The 9,978-nt window shown below is 26.6% G+C and overlaps 1 protein-coding gene across 2 annotated transcripts; it reads right to left on the minus strand.

Annotated features, from left to right (window-relative positions):
- Positions 1–293: 293 nt before the first annotated feature.
- LOC134830056 (peroxisomal acyl-coenzyme A oxidase 3) lies at positions 294–7,591 on the minus strand. Of its 2 annotated transcripts, none has more exons than XM_063843415.1 (7): positions 7,293–7,591; positions 3,971–4,266; positions 2,237–2,998; positions 2,040–2,165; positions 1,641–1,983; positions 1,143–1,588; positions 294–495 (listed from the first exon to the last, which is right to left on the minus strand). In XM_063843415.1, the coding sequence occupies exons 2-7, from the start codon at positions 4,262–4,264 to the stop codon at positions 382–384; spliced, it is 2,085 nt and encodes a 694-aa protein (XP_063699485.1). In that variant the 5' UTR covers positions 4,265–4,266; positions 7,293–7,591; the 3' UTR covers positions 294–381. The 2 variants fall into 2 exon arrangements, with proteins under 2 accessions (XP_063699485.1, XP_063699484.1); XM_063843414.1 differs by lacking the exon at positions 7,293–7,591 and adding an exon at positions 5,686–5,768.
- Between the last annotated feature and the right edge of the window lie 2,387 nt (positions 7,592–9,978).

Consider the following 9,978-nt stretch of genomic DNA (forward strand, 5'->3'; position numbering starts at 1 on the left):
GGAGAAAATTCGAGATGCTATTTGGGTAAAATTATTTATTTTCTTTATTTTTCGCTATTTTTTAATTAAAATATTTTAGGCAAATCCAAAAAAATGTTCAAAATACCCTCAACGACATTTTTGCCCTTATCAACCTCGTTGCTGCCCTCCTTGCTGTCAAAAAATCTGTCAGCCAATTCCTTATCGACCAAGTCATCCAGGTTTCTGTCTCGAAGGAAAAATTGCACTTCAAAGAATTCACGAGAATCGTTTCCCGCCATTTAGACGATGAAAGATTTTTTTTTAATTTTTGGAAACTTTTTATTCATTTACAATTTTTTTTTCAATAATTAAAGCAAAAGACATGCAGGCGATAAAATTTTGACAATTTTTTTAAGGTACTCAAAGCTTTGCCGCCGGTAGCTTTAGTTTTCGCGGAAGTATTTCCTCCCACCATTCAGCGCGTTCCATGGCACCTGGGTTTGTCATAAATGCTTTTTGTAGGTTGTCGTACAGCTGAAATATGGAATTTTTGATTAATTTTCTGATTAAAAAAAAATTGCATAAAATATGATTTTAAAAAAAATTAAATAAATATTTTAAATTTTTTGCCTCAAATATTAATTTAAATTTTTTCTAATTTTTTTATTAGAAAAATTTTTTATTTAGAATTTTTTTTTAGTTTAAAAAAAATTTAATTTATTAAAAAAAAAAACAAAAAAAATTAAAATAATAAATTTAAATTTAATTTATTTTTTGAGTTTTGAATTTATAACATCATTAAATAATTAAATATTTTTTTAATTAATTAATTTATTAAATATTTTTTTCAAACTATTCAAGAAAACTGAAAATTATTAAAAAAAAAATTAAATAATTCATATTTTTTTAATTTAATCGTAAATTAATTATTTTTTGAATTAAAAAAAATATTTAATGAATGATATTAATTTTAATAATTATTTAAATTAAATTTTAATTATAATATTTTAAAAAATTAAAAAAAATAAATTAATAATTAAATTAAAATTATTTTTTTTTAAATTAAAAAAAATATAATTTTCCAATATTTAAAAAAAAAATTAAATTAATATTTGAGGCAAAAAAATTAAAAAAATTTTTATTTAATTTTTTTTTTTTTTAATTTTAATTTAAAAACTCACCTTTCCATCTGCTTTTCCAATAACAGAACACAGCACCCAGTCTGGCGGCGCGATAGAATCAGCAACGGTCACTGCAACATCTTTAAATTTCGCACACAAATCCAGCAGTTGTTCTCTTACCAAATCCCCAAATTCCGCGCCATTCGCAAATCCCCCGATATAGAACGTCGCCAGATGCTTGTCCAACGACCACAATCCATAAATCAGCTGAATTTGCTTCAAAACGGGCTTCATTTCGCGCGTAACGTCATTTCTCTTGCACCTATTCAGAAAAACTCGCAAATTGTAGTACTCGGCAAGAGCGCGCGTTAATGTCCTCGCCTTGTAAATTTGTGTGTCATTTCGCGTTTTGAAGAGATTCTTTCCATTTTTCTTCGCGTCGTTCATTTCCGCCGCAATTTTTGTGAGTAAATGACACATCAACCATTCGTAGCAATGTAAAAGAACTAAAAAAAAATATTTTTTAATAATTTTAAGAGATTTTTAAGCAAAACTTACATTCAATTGTCACTCCGCCATACAAAATTTTACTCTGTTCGAAGGTTTGTCGCAGAATTTCGTCCCTCCGATTGATAAATTCGGCAATTCCAAAGGGACTTTCGACTTTTTCGTTCCATTGACGCAGCAACCAGTTCGATGCTTGTTGTCCCAAGACGTTATTATCGCCCTCGTACGTCACACTTGGCTCATGATTGTTCCGCAAATCTCCTAAATTGGCAGCTTTTAAGAATCCGTGACCTCCGCAAGCCTCTCGACACTCTTGGAGGGCATCACGAGTGGTCCATGTCGATATCGCCTTCGATGACGTCACTAAAGCGTGGATTTCAGCAACAGCTTGTGACTAAAAAAAATTTTTTTGAAAAAAAATTTTTAAATACTTTAAAAAAAATCACTTACGAGCATTTCGAAGCCATTTTGTTCCTTCTGAGATTTTTGTATGGTTTCTAAATAAATTTCGGTCAACTCAAAAACGGCAACTTTCATTACGCAAGCAGCTGCGAGGTACGGAAAAATTCTCCATTGCTGAAATTTTTTCGAATTTTTTATTAAAAAATTAATTTTTTGTAATTTTTTTGTTCAAAAATGAAACTTACGTGCATTTGATACTCGATAATTGGTACTTCCTTCCCATTTCTCTCGTAACCAAATTGTTTCCTCAACGCCGCATAACGAACTGCAATCACCGCTGCATGCGAAATCGTGTTCGACGACTCTTGCATGATCCCCAAACGTCCCGCAGAGAAAGATTCCAACGCTGCGCCCAACATTTTGCTCGGTTCGGTAAAAACACTCTCATAAACTCCCTCTTCCGTGACGTCTCCCGTGCGATTTAGCAAATTAATTCGCGGAATCCGGTAATTATTGAACATCACCCAGCCATTATCGATGCCATTCAACCCGATTTTCTCCCCAATGTCGCCGACAGTCACTCCCGGATACGGTTGGAACGTATTTGGATCGCGAATTGGTATCAAAAACCCGTGCAAACCGTGATTTTGTCCATCGGGCGTGTAAAGAATGGCAAACGTCAAAGCGATTGTTGCTGTTTTGCCCAAATTTCCAACCCAACATTTGGCTGCCTCGAAATCTGGCGTGTTGATGATGAATTCTTGTGTTTTTGGATCGTATGTGGCTGTTGTTCGAATTCTTTTGGTATTGCTGCCGTGCGAGACTTCGGTAATGGCGAGACACGTGACAACTTCGCGATTAAAAGCTCCGTGGAAAATGGGCATGTGACGCTCGGAGCCCATGGCGAGAATGGCATTCGTGAATAAACCGATGCCGAGAGCCATTTTTACGGAGAGACTCGGGCAAATGGCGAAAAGGGCTTCGTTGACGCTCATCAAGTGACGAATCTGGAAGAAAAAAAAATTGATTTTTTGGTTAATTGAGTGTTTTTAACGAATTTTTTAAATTTAAAATGTAAACTGGGGCAAAAAAAATTTAAAAGTGCAATGGGTAAAAATTTAAAAAAATATTAATTTGGAAAAAATTTAAACAAAAAGTATAAAAATTGATAAATTAATTGTAAATTTAATAAAAAAATGTGCATTGGGGTGAAAATTAAAAAAATGTGCAATGGGCAAAAAATTGAAAAAATACTATATAATGAAATTAAAACCAAAAAAAAAGTTGGAAAGAAATCTAAAATTTTAACTTTGTATACTGGGTTGAAAAAAAATTATAAAATTTCATTAAAAATGTGCATTGGGATAATGATTTAAATAAAATATGTGAAAAAATCAAAAACTTTAACTAAAATTTAACTTAAAAACTTTAACTTAAATTTCGAAATTTGCATTGGGTCAAAAATTTTCACAAAAAGTAAAAAATAATAAGAATTTTAAAAAATTAACCCAATGGATATTTTTCTTCTTACTTTATTGAGATGAAAATATTTTAAAATTAAAAAAACAAAATAATTTAAAATTAAAGAAAAATTTATAGATTAAAAAATTAGCGAAATTTTGAAATTTGCATTGGGTCAAAAAATTTTTAAAAAATTTAAAAAATAAAAAAAAAATTAACCGAAGGAATATTTTACTTCTTACTTCATTGAAATGAAAATAATTTTAAAAATATTTTTTTAAAAAAATAAATTTAAAATTTAAAAAAAAATATAATATTAAAAAATTATTTATGTGCATTGGGTAAAAACTTAAAAATTTTAAACAAAATTGAAAGCTTGACAATATTTTAAATTTAAAATGTTCATTGGGTAAAAATTTGCTCCCAATACAAATTTTTACCCCAATGCACATTTCAAATTTTCACCCCAGTTAACATTTTTTTTCTTTAAAATTCTTTAAAAAAATATCAAATCTCACCCTTGGCTTGTACGCATCCTCCTGAACTTCCTTCGGAGCAAAATTATAATCCGCAACACGATTCATTTGAACCGCAGCTCGTCTCTTCTGCTCATCAACTGGCAATGTACAAAGTGGTTTCCGGAATAACGGATCTTTTTCAAGTACTTCCCAGACATGATATTTTATTCTGAGAACAGATTCTGGCTCAAAAACCAGTCGAAGGCGCTTCCAATCGAGATGTTTCGCACGATGCTCGTCTAAAGCTCCTGCCGGCAAATCGGGGATGAACGAAGTATCAACTTTGCGACTCATTTCTGAAATTTGTATTTTTTTGAACAAGTTTCTTGTACAAGTTTAAATCACACAAACATAAAAAGGCACAAATACAAAGGAAAAAAGAATCAACAGGTCGTTTCGTGGTATTGGTAACCGGTAAATTTTATCCACACATGCGGCTCTCATTGATAAATCATATGATTCATAAAAATTTTTCTAAACTTGCTTTTAGAATTAACTTCCGGAATCATCATCTTTCAGGAAGCATCGTTAATGGGTCAACAAACTACTTTTCTCAGCAAAAAATCTGATTTTGCAGAAGAAAAAGTGTTCGAAAAGTTACCATATGTTGCGAAAAAATTCACGTGTTTCTTTCTTTTTTGTTTTCATTCTTCTTCTTTTTTTAGCTCGTGTTCACTTGATCAACCTACTAACACACAACTCGCAAAATTATGTAAGAAACGCGTGCACATGAACCCTAAAAAAGAGAAACAGACGCGATTCAAGGTCAAAGTTGGCGGTAAAGTTGTGTGAGGTTTTTTTTTTGTTATTGTATTTATATTTTTTTTGTGCAAATTTTTGATGCGTGATGAAATCATCACTGTTTAGAAGTGTAACAAAAATGTAGATATTTTTTTGTGAGTTTTGGTTGTTTGAAACATTGGCACACCTTTAGTTGTTGACATAATTATATTTTATTCTTTAGGGAGAAAATTCGCCCTTTTTACAAGTTTTTTATGTTAATGTTGATATTAATGAATATTATTTTTATCCAAAAATAAATTTAATTTTTTTTTACTGTAAGAGAAAATATGTTAAACAAAAATAAAATATTAAAAAAGTTTTTTCAAAATTATTTTTTTTTTATAATTAAAAAAAAAATAAAATTTATTTAAAAATTTAATTTAATTTAAAAATTTTTTATACCTACATTAAAGTTTTTTAATTAATTTATTGATTTAAAAAAATTATTAAATTAATTTTTTAAAATAAATTTTTAATTTAAATTAATTTATATTAATTAATAAAAATTAAATTTTATTTTATATAAATTAATAATAAAAAAAATAAAACTTTAAATAAAATATTTTCAGTCAAATTCTAAATAAAAATTTTATATAAAAAAATAAAATATTTTTAAAATATTTATTGATAAAAAATGAAATTAAATTAAAAATAAAATAAAAAAGTTCAATTAAGTTTTAATTTAATTTTTTAAAACTTTAGCATCTTCTGTACATTTTTTTAATTAATAAAATAATTATTTAAACCTCTGACTACTAAGTATAAAATATTCTTTCCAGCTATTCAAACATTAAAAACACATCGTGTAAAAAAATTTCTTCCGCTAACGAAAACATTATCGCTGACGTGCCTTCTTTTGAAGTCATTAGTAATTCAATCCATGTTGAACATTTTATTCATGTTTTTCTGCAATTTTTTACTTTTTTACTTACGAAAATCCAAAATTCTCCAATTTTGATCGTTCATTATTTGTGACATGATTTCCGATCACAGATTTTACGTTAAAATGTGTCCTTATCAATTTTCTGATAAAACTTTGTAAAAAGTTGTTTGTTTTAGATACTATCAGTGATAGTGAGCGTTAGGTACTTAGAAAAAAAGTTGTTTGAGGTAAATATAGGAGAGAAACTTATTTTCCAGTGACGGAATTATTTTTTTTTAATAAAAAATTATAATAAAATAATATTATTTTTTTTTACATAAAAAATTATTAATGAAATTTTTAAATAAAATAATAAAAAATTAAATTTTTATTAAAATAATTCAAAAAAATAATTATTATTACATAAAATAATGAAAAATTAAAAAAAAAATTTTTTAATTTTTATTATTTTATTTTAAATTTTTGATAATTTTTTAATTTATTTTTTTATTAAAATATTTTTTTTATCATAATGTTACTTTAGTAGTAACATCACTGAATTTTTTTTACTTTTTTAGTACCGCTGAGTAATAATTCAAATGCGTTCACATGCGATTACTAAATAAAGTCACACGATTAGAATTTACTATGACTGTACAAAGTCTGCACTTATCGTCATTATTTGTATTTACAAAACAAACGAAGCACTCAAAAAACGCCTCAATTTAATTCAAATTGACAGGTGTTGTTTACTTTAGACTAAAAATTGATTTATTGTTGAAAAAAAAACGAAAGTTGCTTCAAACAAGTCTTGATTCTTCCGAGGATCAGTTGAAACTGAAGTTTCTTGAAGTTCTTGATATTGAGTAAAATTTTCCTGTGAATATCGATTTTTTATTTAAATTTTATTCAACGAACTTATGAACGAGTTTATGGAAAATTTTAATTTTTTTTTTACAAAATTGTTTTTTTTAAATTCTTCACAAAATTACAATCCATTCAAAATAAAAATGGTTTTTTTCCACAAAATTAATTACCATGTACAGAATAATTTCACAAAGAAAAGCTTTTGTCATTTAATTTTTTTTTTTCAACAAACAAATTTTGCTCAAAAAGTTCTTTTGCTTTAAAAAAAATTCAAATTTTCAAAAGAATTTAATTTTTTATTTTTTTTTTCACAAAAGATTTCAATTGTAAAACTTGTTTTTTTGAAAATAATATTTTTTTTCAATTTTAAATTCAGCTGATGATAAGTTCGTTGAACACTTTTAATAAGGAATTTTCCATTGCATGTAAATATTTCCTTTGAATTCTTTTGAATCACTTTTTATGACGTCTTTTTAATTATTTTTCATTTTTATTTGAATTCACGCAAATTTTTTCATCTTTTCTAGACATTGACCTTACATTGTTGTTGATTTTAGTTTTTTTTTCGACAAATTTCTTCTCACACATTTCGTCGTCGCACGACTCAAATCAACAACAATAACAATTTATTATTTATCAGACTCGGTTTCAGACACACAACATGCCGGTTCTTTGCTTCTTTATTTAAATTGATTCTAATTGATTGAGAGGCAGGCACCCAATTGTAGGAAACGACAGACTTTTGAATAAATGATGACCAAATTATGTCACGAACATTCCATTGTAGTTCAAAGACTTCCCGAAACTTACTTTTTTTTCTAAAATTTATTGTGTGAAGTCTCGTGCGGAATTTAAATTAAATTTCTGCCAAATTATCCAAATTTATGATTTTTGTCGTGTTAACAAAAAAAAAATTGACACAAATTCTAAGCAGGTCGTTCAAAATATTTTTTTTAGATTTTTTATGGCTTCTTTTGTTTCTTATCTACTTTTGTACAATTTTTTTTTTCACTGGCCTTAAATATTTCGTTTTGTTAATTACAATTTCATATTATTTGTTTTATCTTAATTTGTGACTCGTTAATAAAATATCTACACATTAACACATAATTTTGTACAAAAAAAAATTTTTTTTATTAAGAACTAAGTTTGGATGTACTTGTTGTCCGTTCACATGTCTAACGAATACTGACGACGAATCGCATGAGTATTGTGGTAGATGAATGGAGAAAATACTCAAAAATATATCAAAAAGTGTTTAGACGATAAATTGTTGCGATGTTTGAGTGTATTGGTGAAGAAATGTCAATTTCATGCTTGTTTGTTATTATTGTTAAACATTAATTTGCGAAAAGTTTTTGTTTGTTTTTACACTGAATTATCACAATTTTTTATTTTTTTAATAAAAACTTTTAATTTTATTTTAAAAAATTAATTTTTAACATTTTTTTAAATTCAATTTAATATAAAATTTAATTTTTTGTTTAAAATTAAAGAAGGTAAGTTTTGTTTTTCTCTTTTTTAGCAAACTTCACTGAGACTTGTACAAGAAACTTGTGTTGCAAAAAGGACCTCTGGCGATGGATTTTGGATAAAATGTCATATCAGAAGGTATTTGAATATAAGTTACGTTAAATTTAACTTTTATTATTTAACTGATTTTTTTTCGACTCTTATAATTTTTATTTTTTTTTTGTTAAAATAACTTTCAATGAAAAATTTAAAAATAAATTTAAAAAAATTGTAAAGAAAAATCAAAATTATGAAATCATAAATATTTCGAGTGCATTGGTATCAAAAACATGATTAAAGATAAGAGAAATTTCGAAAAGTCATTTTCTGAGTCATAAAAAAGTTTTGCGTCAAAATAATCTTATTTCATAATCTTTCGCCTTTTGATGATAAATCACAAAAATTTCTTGAAGTAAAAAAAAACTTCACCTGCAATGAATATACATTTCTTCCTATTCTTTTAATTTTTTTAAAAAAATCTCTTTACAGGTCTCATGGGTCTGTCTGTTATGTAATTTTTAATGTAATTTTTTTTCCAAAGAAAAAATTCAAAGAAACAAAGCGTTGAAGGATTTAAGAAGAATTTTAAATAATAAAGCAATAATAAAATTTCTAAAAAATGAAAAATTATATATGAGCAAAATTAACTTTAAGAATAAGATCGGACCATAAATCATTACCTACCTATTCTATGGAACAAGAAAAACAGATCATCAAGTAGATAAGTCGAATAGACAGATCTCGAAAACAGAAGAAGTAAGAAGTAATGAAGGAAAACTCAGAACATAACATGAACAAATCTAGCCATAAAGAGGACGTATCTTGAACTACATAAGTTGGCGTTTATTCTTTTTCCTTGTATTTTCCCTGCAGAACCCCTCTTTCATTTTCATCATAAATCTAGCCTTAAGAAACTCACATGTAGACAGCATGTCACTGCAAACCAAGAAAATTTGAAGATTTTGTTTTAAACGATCGCGATTTTCTACCCGTTCATGTTATTCAAATTTGAAAATACTGAATACTGAAAATACTGAATATTGAAAATACTGAATTTTTTTAAATTAAAGATCTTACTGAACAAAATAATTCCTCAAAGCAAAATTTTTCTTAAAGCTCAATTAAGCACATACATAATTAAAATGTTAGAATTAGTCTTAGAACGGTTAAAATTGTAATGAAAGAAAATTATTTTAAATGTTCATTTCAATCATCTAAATTTTTTTTGTATAATAAACTCATTTTTTTAAAATTTAAAGTTAAATATCAACTTTCAGTATTTATTTTTTTTTTGATTTATAAAAAGTAATTTAATTAAATTTAGTTATATTTCCTTATTATCAAAGTTTTCACTAAAAATTTTTAAATATTTTACAAAAACAAAATACGCTCAAGTAATTTAATTTTTAATGACGAGTCTTTGTAACTTTTCTTTGACCTCGTAAATTATCTCTTCGCATTTTTCTAGAAAAAATATCTTTAGAGCAAAACCGAAAAAGAATGATAAGCAATTAGATAAAATTGAATCATCTTCACTCGAAGAAAAAATGTCTTATCTCTCATTTCAAGTACAATAGAGTTGTAAATATTTAATCCTTTTCTTTCGTTACTCTCAAAAAACAAAATAAAAAAATCTATTGTTCTTCACGTATATTTGTATAAAATTACACATCTACTTTGATAAAATTTTATAAAAGCGACGCACTCTTATTTTTATACTCAGTTCAAAGGCAGTTTTTCACGCGACTTGCATCATTTCGAGAGCTTCAACTTTTTTTTTTATCACGAATGAAGAAAAAACTTAGCAAGCCTCATTTCAATAAAAAAATAGCAAATTGTCAAGTTTCATGGAATTTTTTTCCGGATTAAAAAAAACAACAAAAATTTCTTAAAGGGTTAATTTACAAACAATTAGTTGTACAACATTATTCTTCAAGTGATAAGATAAAAGAAGTACAAAAAAATGACGAAAAGAACAGATAAT

The sequence above is a fragment of the Culicoides brevitarsis genome, chromosome 2 (genome assembly GCF_036172545.1).
Source record: "Culicoides brevitarsis isolate CSIRO-B50_1 chromosome 2, AGI_CSIRO_Cbre_v1, whole genome shotgun sequence".
In the NCBI taxonomy this organism is placed as follows: Eukaryota; Metazoa; Arthropoda; class Insecta; order Diptera; family Ceratopogonidae; genus Culicoides; species Culicoides brevitarsis.

Excerpts from the sequence above, each read along its gene's own strand:
- LOC134830056 (XM_063843414.1), bottom strand. The coding sequence starts at position 5,731 with ATGTCACAAATAATGAACGATCAAAATTGGAGAATTTTGGATTTTC. Across the intron at positions 2,166-2,236 it reads TTATCGAGTATCAAATGCAC|CAATGGAGAATTTTTCCGTA; the intron begins GTAAGTTTCATT and ends AAAAAATTTCAG. Across the intron at positions 1,984-2,039 it reads AAAATGGCTTCGAAATGCTC|TCACAAGCTGTTGCTGAAAT; the intron begins GTAAGTGATTTT and ends AATTTTTTTTAG.